Here is a 13,228-nt window from a genome sequence, read left to right as displayed (position 1 = left end):
AAAGTAGCGGTTACATTTGAATTAGTAAGTGAAAGATTTCAGAATTGCTTTTGTCTGCCGCTCAATGTAAATACTATAATAATGAATATCCCTTACGTTTAGTGAAAACGTAAGAGATGTGGCCGAACCAGCAAAATATTACTGTTATGTCAAGTCTATAAAGTAACGAAATGTACAATAACATCTCCTGAAACATGCAAAATAGTACAGTGAAAATTCGCAATGCTTAAGCCATGAGGTGTATTGGAAAGAGAAGAAAAGCAGACGAGATGTTCTGTGGTACGATGGAACTCCTACTGCTGTCAAATTTGAGAGCTGTTGTAAACATTTGCACAACGCCCTAACAGAAGACAGTGAAGCATCTGTGCAGAGGGCCACAAAAGAAACTATAGATATTTGTCAATCTTCTGATATTATTGCTGCATTGGACGGTTCCTGGCAGAAGAGAGGATGTACATCACTGAATGGAACTGTCACAGTTGCTTCTGTAGATGCAGGAAAGGTGTTAGACTATGAATGTCCGATAGAACACTGCCAAAGTTGTACCAGTAAGGTAAATGTACGCAAATGTGACAAAAACTTTGAAGGTTTCAGTAGTGGTATGGGAAGCAAGGACGCAGTCTCTATTTTTAGTAGGTCATTGCTAGACAGGGTATGTGATACACTCACCAACTTGGTGATGATGTCTGTAAAAACTTTAGTAGTATTGTGGCTGCTAAACCCTAGAGTGAAACAAAAATTAGTATATAGGACATGTGCGGAAGAGAATGGGGGCAAGACTTAGGAAACTGCAAAGAGATGCCAGGAAAAAAAAACCCCTCACTAATGACAAAGCAGATGGTACAAAGGCACACTCACCAAATCAGAAATAGAAACATCACAGAATACTATGGCCTAGCCGTCAGAAGAAACAGCGAAAATGTCAGTGAGATGAGAAAAGCAATTTGGGCAACTACGAGCATACACAGCATGGCCTCTGCCCAAAAGGAAACACTTCATGGTACAAGTACGATAGATGTCAAGCAAATGGACAAAAACGCACACAGGCACACATCATTTCAGAAATTTTTATGACAGAACTAAAGCCTATCTATAAAGATCATTCAGATTCTGAACTCCTAGCAAAATGTTTACGGGGAAAAACAAAGATTCCGATTGGAAGCTTCAATAGTTGATTTGAGAATGCTTGCTAAAAACTCTTTCTGTTGGCATCTCACCTCTTTAGATTGGTGAAGTGGACGCAATAATATGTTTTAATGATGGATTAACAAGCAGAATAAAAACCATGAAAGACTAGCATGAAAAATGGGATTCCTCGTTTGCTGTTTCAATAATTTAATCATTAAAACCATAACATTTGTTTTGCCCTTTTATCGTGACTAGCTAAGAAGTACAGTGTAAAGTTACACGAAATTCAATAGATACTATAAATATCAGTATTTACGCCACTATGTATTCCATAGTTTTAATTTTTTTCAGTCAGAGGTCACAATGTACAAATTATCTGGTTAGAGTTTCAGTCCAATATCTATTAAAGTTTTTGAGCTATTAAATTTCAAAATACTATTAAAAACTACGGACCATGATGACTGGGTTCCCTTAACTTAGTAAGTGTACTGCTGATTCTTGGTAGTGAGTGTACAACAAAGACTGTGAATGAAGTAAGACTTGTTTCGTAAGAAGGTCTTATCAAAACTTTTATCCATTATGGATGAGGGTCACTGTGACTGTGAAGAATAATGGTTTCTTGAAATTACTGCAACCATTCGCCTTTTGATTTATTCGTCAATTTTATTATCTCATTACTGGTTTCGAACTGCCTAGCGATTTATCATCAGATGGTACATATTTACTGACTGTTGCAGCACTCTGGACGTCGTGTAGCTGTGGCAAGAGGTATAAACGAAACATGTAACCACTGAGTGTGGCGAGCATTATTCACTTCATGAGATCAGTTTTGTTGCTTTACGTACAGTTATTAGTATCCGTTGGTTGGTTGTTGATGCTCACAGTATCGTAAAAAACATAATGAATGTTTTCTAGTGACGTTAGTTTTACTGCACATCACACACTTAGCCACAGGTAACACGTTCCACATGCTTCATAAAATGTAAATAATCGAAGGAGTACAGCTAAAGTTATGTCAAGAAGTTTGTCTTAGGGCAGAGAGACTCTTTATTCTGCTCTTGCATTACACAGTGATGACAGTAAGAATGTATCTATTTCTCTATAGCAAAAATAAGATGTAGTTATATGTTAAAGTTGTAATGTGATATTTATAAAATCTCTTGAAGGATTAGTTTAGAAGATATTACATCTACAATTTTAGCAATGAAATTTCTTTTGATGTATCATTTATATTTTTATTTATTTATTTATTTATGCATTTATTTTACCTGGCAAGATTAGGGCCTTCAGGCCCTCCCTTACACCTAACCAGGCATACTCAGATTGAACAAATTTCAGTTTCTACAGAATACCATGGACATATAACATGTTATACAGTATTAATGTTAAAGAAAAAAATAGAGATTATAACAGTAGTACAATGTTAATTATAACAATCAAAAATAATTATAACAATTAATAATAATAATAACAATAATAATAGTTATGACTATGTATATGAAAGTAAACATATTTTTCTTTTATGAATGTCAGTCCTATTGCTAGATGGGAATGTTATCGTTATATTATTGCAGCTTGTGAGTTATTCTCATCGAGCAAAGACATAAGACGATAGAATGGGGTGAAAGAGATATAGAAGAGGTAGATAGGTTAGAGGAAGAGAAGTAGGATGGTAAAATTCGAAGCTATGATGGAGAGGAGAAAGAAAGAGATCAGAAGGACACAACAATGGTGGCTATACCGTCCCTAATATGTAAGTTTTGAGTTCCCTCTTGAATGTTGAGTGGTTCTGGATAAGACGCAGATCACAGGGGAGCGCGTTCCATAGTCGTATGGCTGAGATGGAGAATGACACGGAGAAAGATTTTGTGTTATGTAAAGGTACAGCCAAGATGCTAGACGTAGCCGATCTGGTGTTGCGGTTGTGGAATGATGATAGGTGTTTAATGTGAGAAGATAAGCATTGGGGGCACCAGTAGCTAAGAAATCGATGAAGTAGGCACATCGTGTGGAGATCGGGTGCGTTATGTTGGCGTATCCAACCTAGCTGGGAGTATGAAGGACTGATATGATCATACAACCGTATATTGCACACGTATCTAACGCAGGCATTCATCACTAGCTCGAGGCATCTCGAATTTTCACTATTTGTGCCGTGTTGAACTACATCACAGTAGTAAAGATTAGGCAAGACTAGTGTTTGGACTAATTTTTGTTTAACATGGGCTGGGAATAGCGATTTCCGGCAAGCTGTGACTGTTTGTTTTTCCCAGTTTAGGTGTTCATCCAAGATTATTCCAAGGTATTTTACTGTTTTTTGGTATGGTAGTTGGGTACCATTGAGGAGTATTTGAGGGACTGTTTAGCGAAAATACCGGCTGATTAACTTTGGATGAGATATAAGTATGACGTGGAATTGCTTGGGGTTTAGTTTCAGACCTAGGTTCTGTGCCCATCGAGAAACAGAGCAAAGATCTGCGTTCATTCTCGCTACTACGTCAGCAATGTTCTTGGGGCTTCCACTTATGTACAGTTGGATCTTTTGTTTAACGAAGATTGCTAACACTCCTGAAATAAATAATAAACATCTCAGCATTACTATTTCATTATAAATAATAAAAAAGCAGTGGTATGCGGGAGTATATTGTGTGTGTCTGTGTGTGTGTGTGTGTAGACAAGCAGATGTGGAAGAGAGTTTTTTTTAGTTATTTAGTTTTTCAGGTGTAATTATTCTTTGAAATTTTGAAAAAAGTGTTATTTGCTAAGTCTGCTTGTTCATGTAAGACGGTGTGGGGTGAATTTTCGTTATGGGCGAAAATTTCTAATTGTTATGGGTGGTCCGTTTTTATTACTTTATCTAGAATTTGTGGGATATGGAGATTTGCTTTGATGTTTGTAATTGAATGTTTTGTGCTAGATTGGCTACAAAATTAAATTTATTTGAATATTTTAAACGTAGTGCATCTGTGTTTATTTCGTCCTGTTTGTCCTATGTAGTAGCAGCAGGACAACCTGTCACAGATTTATTTATATATACCAGATTTTTGAGAAGTAGTCTGGTTGTTTAGTTTTATTATCTTTTTTGAAATTTTTTGATTGTGTGCTAACTTGTTTTGACATTTTGTGATTAAAACAGTTTTTCAAGGCGGTATGAGATGTTGCCAAGGAATGGCATGAAGATATATTTAGTTTCTTCTGCTACTGAGGGCTGTGTTGTTGATGCTGTTCAGTTGGTTTTATCTTTTCATCTAATTTGTCAATTATGGATGGGTCATAATTACTGTTGTGGGCTGTTGTCTTTAAAATATTTAATTCTTGGTTTTTACATCAGGTTCATCATGAATTTTTTTATTCGGTTGAGTACTGATCTAAAAATGCTAATTTTGTTGTTTTGGGTGGCATGATGTGTGCTTGATGTTCAGCTGTATATTGTATTTCAGGATGTATATTATTAAGTTTCTCAGCTAAGCATTCTGCTTCAGTGGTTGTCCCATTGTACAGTGTCAATGCTTTATCAACATATCATTTATAATAAATGACCCTCTCATTTTCAATTTTGTTTGCTTCGAAAAAATTGATTTCTAAATCATTAATGTAGCTGTCATTATAAATAACACAGTATACTACCAAAATCAACACAAATTAGAATTTTTTAGATCAGCACTGAATCATGTAAACAAAATTCATGCTGAACCTGATGTAAAAACCAAAGAATTAAACATTTTAAGTACAACAGCCCACAGCAGTAATTATGACCCATCCATAATTGACAAATTAGATTAAAAGATCAAAACTAACTGAACAGCAACAAAAACACAGCCCTCAATAGCAGACTAAACTAAATGTATCTCCATGCCATTCCTTGGTAACATCTCATTCAGAATTGCAAAACTGTTTTAACCACAGAATGTAAAAGCAAGTTACTACTCAATCAACAAAGTACAAAAGAAGTTAATAACAGTAAAACAGCCAGGCCACATCTCACAAATCTGTTATACATAAATTAACCTGCGGCAGGTGCTCCTGCCATTACATAGGACAAACAGGACGAAACTCTGAAATTCGATACAAAAAACACACAGATGCACTGTGTTTAAAAAATTAAAGTATATGTAGTTTTGCAGCCCACCTAGCACAAAACAGTCTTTCAATTACAAACATCAATACAGTTCTCAATATCCTACACATTATAGAGAAAGTAATGAAAAAGGACCTCCTGATGCAATTAGAGATTTTCACCCAAAAAGAAAATTAGCCCATCTTAAATGAACAAACAGACTTAGCAAATAACCCATTTTTCCAAAATTTCAGAGAATCACTAACTTTAAAAACTAAATAACTAAAAAGATCTCCCTTCGCCCATTCCCTCTCTCTCTCTTCCAAATTGGCACAACTACTCAACTCTCTCTCTCTCTCCCTCTCCTTCTAGTGCGTGTGTGCACGTGTGCACACACACAATCTCCTCCTCCCACATACCACGCTGTTTTCATTATTTATAAAAAATAGCAATTCTGAGATGTTTATTATTTACTTCATAAATGTTATCAATCTTCGTAAAATAAAAGAAAAAAGAAACGTCAAATGAATTTTTATTGCTAAAATTGTAAATGCATTATCTTTGAAACTTATTGTTTAATGGATTTTATAAATGTCACATGACAACTTTATATAACTGACTATAACTTTTATTTTTGCTACAGAGAAATAGATACATACTTACTGTCGCGACCACATACTCTTTGACATAACTTTAGCTGTACTTCTACTTTTATTTAGGTTTTGTAAAGCATGTGGAGCATTTACCTGTGGTTAAGTGTGTGATGTGCAGTAAAATTAATGTCACTGGATAACATTCATTATGTTTTCGACAATACTGTGTGCACCAACAACCAACCAACGGACACTAATAACTGTAAGTAAAGCAACGAAATTGATCTCATGAAATGCATTCTGGCCGCAAAGTGCTTAAACGTTTCTTTGTACATCTTGCCATAGCTACACGACTTCCACACTGCTGCAGATCTCCCTTCGCCCATTCTCTCTCTCTCTTCCAAATTGGCACAACTACTCAACTCTCTCTCTCTCTCTCTCTCCTTCTAGTGCGTGTGTGCCATCTGATAATAAATCGTTTAGCGATTGGAAACCGGTAATCGGATAATAAAACTGAAGAACAAAACAAAAGGCGACAGTTTTCACTTTTCTTAAATGAATGAAGGACCTTAGTCTTACGCCATCGGTTATTCTGTGCAGTTGTTTAATCTACTTGTGCAACCCATCATTCAGTGCTATGAGCAAACATAATGTGTTGACCGGAACACATCTCTATTACAGGTGTTGAACACGAAGGAGAACAAGGATTCCTCTTCCTCCGTTATAATGGTGACACTAATTATAACTTGGACCCACAATCCGAAGAGGATCAAGTACGGAGGAATATGCTGCGCCTGTGGACCAACTTCGTAAAATACGGGTATGAGTCCTTGTAGTTACTAAAACCAAGTAATGCTAACAGAGCAGCTCACAGGAGAGCTTAGAGAAATCCAAATGTCCATTAGCGTGTGTTCAAGTAATTCTTCAAGAGATTGAAGTTGTTTCAGTGATTAGTAGTATATCACGTTCTATATTCAGTGCATAATATTATATTTATCAAACAAATACCACAATATGTAGAAAATAAATCACCTATTCTGTCTTTCTTACTACTGTGGTGAAGTATGAGAGATAAAGACGTTTTACCTCAGCAGACCTTCCCAGTAAGTAACATTATTAACACGTAAAAAATCGTGTTTCCAGCAAAATATTTGTTCCGATTTTGCTGGAAACCGATAGTAAGGACCTGAAACGGATCCCAGTTTTATTAGGATTTTGTAGAACATGATAAGCAATGGTTGTGTTGCAAACTGTGTTTTTTTCGCTATGCCTAAATATGTTTTTCTTTTCATATTCCCTGCGGCAGGAGATTCCGTTGTTTAGTATGTAGAGGTCACTTGGTTGTACGTGCTGAAATCTTTTAATTATACAGCCAAACAATTGCTCTTCAAAGATCTTTTAAGGGCAACTTATGTGGTAGAAGTAAAAATGGTGAAATGACGCCGTTGACGATGAGCTGTCAACTGTCCACTGTGCCATCCCCTGCAAATGGCGTCATTGGCACTGCTGGACGTAAACGTCGGCTTGCTGTAACCGCTGTAGCTACTTCCATTTGATTTCATTTCATTTTATTTCGTGTTCCATAGATCCAGCTGTGTTGGGTTCACAAGGACGTGGAACGAATCAATTTTTTACAAGTACAATAAGATAATCTTATAGCATATACAAACATTTGAGTACATAATTATATAAAAATTTATACAGTAATTTCTTTGGGTAGCAATTCAGAAATGAGAAGATACATATTTTTTAGAATCATTAAAGCACTACCGAAAAACAGAGCTCAAGCGGATATAGAGCTCAAGTTAAATGACATTCTTAGTAGCATTATGTCATTTTGTATTATATAATACTAAAACTTTACAGTTTATTTATTTAAAAGTTCATCTAGACTGTAAAAAGCTTTTTCTCGGAGAAATATTTTTAACGCTTTCTTAAACTTACTCTTGTTATGAATCTCTATCTTTATTTCAGGAGGAAGAGCACTGAAGAGTTTTGTTCCAGTACAGCGGACCCTCTTTTGCACCAGTTTCAGATTTCTATTCTTGTTGTGTATGTCATTCTTCCTCCGTGTGTTATGCTCATGATAATTACTGTTTGGTTGAAACATCTCTACATTTTTAATCACAAAACACATGAGAGAAAAAATATATTGGCATGTAGTTGTGTATATTTTAAGTTTTCGAGAGCTATTCCTATATGAGTCTCTTGAGCGCAATCCACATGTAACTCTTAAGGCTCCCTTCTGGGCAATGAACACTTTCCTTGCTAATGGCTTGTTGGCCCAAAAAATAATGCCGTATTCAATGAATGAGTGAAAATAGCCATAGTATGCCACTTTTGCAGTTTTACGTTCAACACATGTAGTGACAACCTGTAAAGCATACGTAGCAGACGTAAGCGTCTCACAGAGATCTATTATATGCGAAGACCAGTTCATTTTCTTGTCAAAGTGCACTCCAAGAAATTGTGTTGTTTCGATTCTTTTTATTGCCTGATTACCACATGTCACACTTAATTCTCTCCCTTTTTCTATTTTTGTATAGAATTTAATAAAACTGGCCTTACTACTTGAAATAGCACGTCTGTTGGTCCCATTGCAGTGCTCCTACTAAGTAAAACCTATGGTATCATTAGTATTCGAGTCCATGTACTTCCCATTCAGTGGTCGAGAGGACCTCGTCTCTAACCATACAAGTCTCTGCCTACATCTATATCTGCATCTATACCACACAAGCCACCGTGCGATGTGCGGTGAAGGACACTTTGTCCCTCCTTTCCTGTTACAGTTGCGAATAAATGTGGTAAATTTCCAGCAAAAAAAAATTATCCACAAATTTATCCCATTCTAGCTGGAAACCTGTAATAATGAATATCAAATTTCCCTAGTTTTATTAAAGTTTCTCAGACAGTTCCTAGTTTTATCTTCCTGGTCTTTTCGCGAGATGTACGTAGGAGAAAGTAATACATTTGTTAACTTTTCGAGGAAAATATACTCTTGGAACTTTAATAATAAACCACACCTCGATTCACAACGCCTCCGTTGTAGCGCCTACCACTGGAATTGCTTGATCATCCCTGTGACGCTTTCGTGTTTACAAAATGAACCTGTAACGACACGTGCTGATCTTCTTACATCTTCTCTGTTTCCTCTGCCAATTCTATCTGATACGGATCCCATACTAATGAGCAATGTTTAATAATTAGTTTTATGTGGCTGTCGTACTTTAAATCGTCCCATACGCTTAGCTATAGATAAAAATGGGTCTTTCTGTCGATGTATACACAATACGCTACATTTGTTTATGTTGTGGATCAATTGCCACTCCTCGCAACAAGCGTCAGTCCTCTGGAGCTCTTCCTGTATTTAGCTACTGTTTTCTAGCGTTGCAACGTCTCTTTATACGATAGCATCACTAGCTAAAAGCCTCATGGAACTGTCTATGTTCTCTACTATGCCATTTATACATACTATGAAAAGTAATGAATCTATAACTCTCCCTTGGGCTTCGCCCAAAATCACTTTTACGTCTGAAGACTTCTCTCCCTTGAGAACGACGTGCTGCGTTCTGTTTGCTAGAAACGTTTCAGTCCAGTCAGACAGGTGGTCTGGTATTCCGAACACTCGTAGTTTGTTTATTTGGTGGCAGCGCGCAAGCATCAAGGAACATGGCAGATATCTGGGAACCGTATCTAAAGCGTTGTGGGTCTCGTGGACGAACATAGCGAGTTTGGTTTCACACGATCGCTCCTTTCGGAGCTAGATCTGATCGACTTCGGAGATAAACGCCTAAAGCTTTTAGCATCTGTTCGACGACCCTTTTTGAAAAGTCCTACGGTACACTGCTGCCAGAAGAGGGGCAAGTTCTACCGCGTACTCTGTGTGGGATCGCATTCGTATTCGTATTCCGTCCGGTCCATTGGTCTTCCCGCTGTCGAGTGATTTCAGTTGGTTTTCTTTATCATGTCATTTATTTCGGTATCAGCCATTTTCTCGTTCGTGCGACGGTTTAAAGTAGACCCTAGAGCGTGACCTCCCTCTGTGAAACATGTTTGGAAAAAGATGTTTAGTCTTTCGATCTGCTGTCTATTCTGTGATGTCATATGTAAACAACTCAGGGCAGCTCGAGACCTCTGGATATCTGTAACCAGTTCCGGACTGTTGGTGGTGGCACACTGCCCGGATTGCAGATGGTGTCATCCTTCTATTTGCTAGAGCAAGTCGAATAATCCTACGATCTTCTCCTGGTGGCGTCCTTCTGGATAAAGTCGTATCTCTGTTCTTGCCACATTGTTGTCGTAAGTCCACATCTAACAAGTCCGTCTGAATACGTTCCACTACAGCCAAGTGTCAGTGCAATCTGTCGGTATGATAATCCAAGTCCCTCATAGCGATAACTCGACCTTTCTCCATATCAGACAGAAGACCATAAAGTGTACATACACGTCCTATGGGCATACTCTGTTACGAACTTCTCCTGAGACAATGTTAGATACACCCAGTGGACATCAAATTCCCACACCATTCTTCATCTGCACTATGGCTCTTTTCTTTATGGAAAATACTGAAGATAAGCACGCATAACTTTTAATCAACAGTTCCTTCAGGCATGAAAATACTGGATTATCAGTTGCATAACATTCGGACAAGGTTTTCATGACAGAACATTTTCAATATCCGTCATTACGTACAGGGTGGTGTACGATTATAAGTTCCTATTTTTATATCTGGTACCTTAATATGTCGACATATTAGTGTGTGGGTTGTTTGTTCTCTGCGTCGAACATTCTTCCCACAAACACGTCACAATCGCTGTTGTTTCGTTCACGGTCATTACTGTACCACTAGGTAGACTAAGCCTGTCGATATAGACTAACCGTTTTGCATCCACTCGTACACACGTCAGCACCTGTCTGCAGTCCAGGGAAAAATAAGCACGACTGATTTGCTGTTGCTACGTTGAAGTACTACACAATCTAAAACATACGACTTGTAATGGTTATTTGTTGTTAGTCTGCAAATGATGTAAGTACCGATGTAATGCTGTTCTGTACACCGTTCCCAGTCATCGACAGAAATGTCTGCAGTTATTCCTATTACCCCTACAGAAATTTCCGAAGCCAGGCGGCTCCTCACGTGATGCTTATTTATTTCCACCACCAGACTTGCCTATTAGTGGCCAATAACTGTTTTACTCTTTGTGAGCTGTTCAAAAAGAAAGATCACTTTTGCATTAATTCCAAAGTTTTGGGTAAAACGTGCTGTACTGTTTCTTCTGATGCCGATATAGTGTTAGATTTTCCATGAAGCTTTAAATGCCCTTTTGTGTAATATCGTAATCCGCAATTTTCAACATTTTTATCTATATATAGCAGTTCTAAAATGATCTTCATGTCGGTTACGAAAAGTGCCGCCATTTGTAAACTGTTGCCCATTGTAATCTGCCAGATACGAGGGAAGCACAGTGCTGAAGATTATTTATTTGAATGAATGTTACACTGCATAGCTATTTTAAGAAATCGTAGGGACGGAACTATCTGATGATGCCACCCTTGTCTTTCGTTATTACGCAGCAGGTACCAGGAAACGAAATATAGCATCATTTGCATAATCGCTATTTCAGGTCCAGGCCAAGTCCTTTTTGCTTCCTCTCTTATAGTCTACATGTGATGTGTGATGACACATTAAAAAGAAGTATAGCAAAATCGCTTCAGGCATGTGTCCAGTAAATTGTAGATGATAATACGCCAAAATTACACTTAATCACAGCTTCACAGGAACGTTTTCCACAGGAACCCAACCCCTGAGGCGGACCCTGTGGTGTGGGAGCCGTACGACCTGAGCAGCCGCAGCTACCTGCTGATGCAGGCCAACTTCTCGCTCGCACACGACAGGCTTGGCGAGCGCATGGACTTCTGGAACGAGAACGTACCGCTAGAACCATATCCTGGGACCTACTGATGGAGTCACATTGGAAGTCACTTGGAAGTTCTGAAATTGTCGTTCAGTAACTCATGGAAGTAGCATATAATATTTTAAATGTAATTTCTCTAAATAAAATATTACTCTACAAGTAATTCTTATGTCTGTGATTTCTTTCATTTATTTTAACTAAACGTAATTATACTTCACACGATTTGTTCTTGTCTAAATAACAACATATATTTAGCTAAATTTTATAACTTTTGCATTGTAGTTAACTCACTGTTGCAATAACTTTTTTCTGCTGCACTGCAATAGAGTGCTGGGTGTCCTGTGAATCAGATAAATGTGATTTCCTCTGATACGTATCTCTATTTGTATAGCTGTTTTCATTGATCAGCAGAAGGAAATTCTAAGCGATACGCGTCGTATATGAGACAGTATTGAATCCAAAAGTGTATTTTGACGCAAATCACTGCTGTTAAAAACGCTCTTTTCGGTTTCAGCTCGAATATTTCCTGCGATCTACGTGAATTAGTCGATAACATTGCTTTTGTAACCATACTCTTATCTGAGCTCAACAAATTACGGTAAAATCCGCCATTCCATTGACGGTCATATTTTGCGAGAGAAATAATTTGGTTCCAGATTTTTTCTCGAGCATGTTCTTTTTGTGGTAGAATCTTTTAAGAACGTGTCTTAATTTTTCTTACATGCTGCTTCCGCTACAAGCGCAACGTCAGAACCGCTCTTGTGATGCACTCTTATAAGTAATATACATGCATAAGCTGTTACGTCGATTGTAGGATAGTCGCCGTATTTGTTATCGATTGAAATCTGGAAAACAGAATGGATTAATGTGTTCTGAAAACTCAGTGGTCTCCAATTCCACAAATTCTACACACTAACTAAATAATCATCCGGATGTACTTCGCTAATTAGCTTAGAAATCATAAAAGAATGTTACCCATTAGTTGGCTGTTCTCAAGTTATCCAAAGCTGTGTCAGACTCCAATTCTCATATTTGGTACCCTATGTCCTCAAACTCGTCATTAATATCCTCTTATATCACGTCATAAGGCAGTTTCTGCCTGCCATAAAAGCCCTCACTGTGTTTGTAGAAGCTGGCGCTCTGTCCTCGGCGGTTCAGAACGAAATTCCTTTTTTATTCTCAATATAGAGGCCAATGCTTCTAATTTACTCGAAAGTTATGTTATATTTTTAAATGCGGCACCTGTCCATCCGACGGCTATTTACTTTTAGATTTCAAAAAATGTTCAAATGTGTGTGAAATCTTATGGGACTCAACTGCTAAGGTCATCAGTCCTTAAGCTTACACACTACTTAACCTAAATTATCCTAAGGACAAACACACACACCCACGCCGGAGGGAGGACTCGAACCTCCGCCGGGATCAGCCGCATAGTCCATGACTGCAGCACCTAAGACCGTTCGGCTAATCCCACGCGGCTACTTTTAGATTTCTTCACATTCTTTTTGCAGCCATTTCGCTCAGGCTTCCGTGCT

General features: G+C 37.8%; 1 protein-coding gene across 1 annotated transcript in view; it reads left to right on the top strand.

The window, feature by feature from the left end:
* Positions 1-11,831, top strand: part of LOC124607325 (cholinesterase-like) — a 93,684-nt gene extending 81,853 nt beyond the window's left edge. The window contains exons 9-10 of the mRNA XM_047139626.1: positions 6,460-6,598; positions 11,572-11,831. Of these exons, the coding sequence (XP_046995582.1) occupies positions 6,460-6,598; positions 11,572-11,740 (308 nt within the window). The 3' untranslated portion in view covers positions 11,741-11,831. The remainder of the gene's footprint in view (positions 1-6,459; positions 6,599-11,571) is intronic.
* Positions 11,832-13,228: the final 1,397 nt, after the last annotated feature.

This window comes from Schistocerca americana, chromosome 3 (genome assembly GCF_021461395.2).
Source record: "Schistocerca americana isolate TAMUIC-IGC-003095 chromosome 3, iqSchAmer2.1, whole genome shotgun sequence".
Taxonomy (NCBI): domain Eukaryota; kingdom Metazoa; phylum Arthropoda; class Insecta; order Orthoptera; family Acrididae; genus Schistocerca; species Schistocerca americana.
Note: the sequence above shows the minus strand (reverse complement) of the source record. Positions and strands in the feature narration are given on the sequence as shown.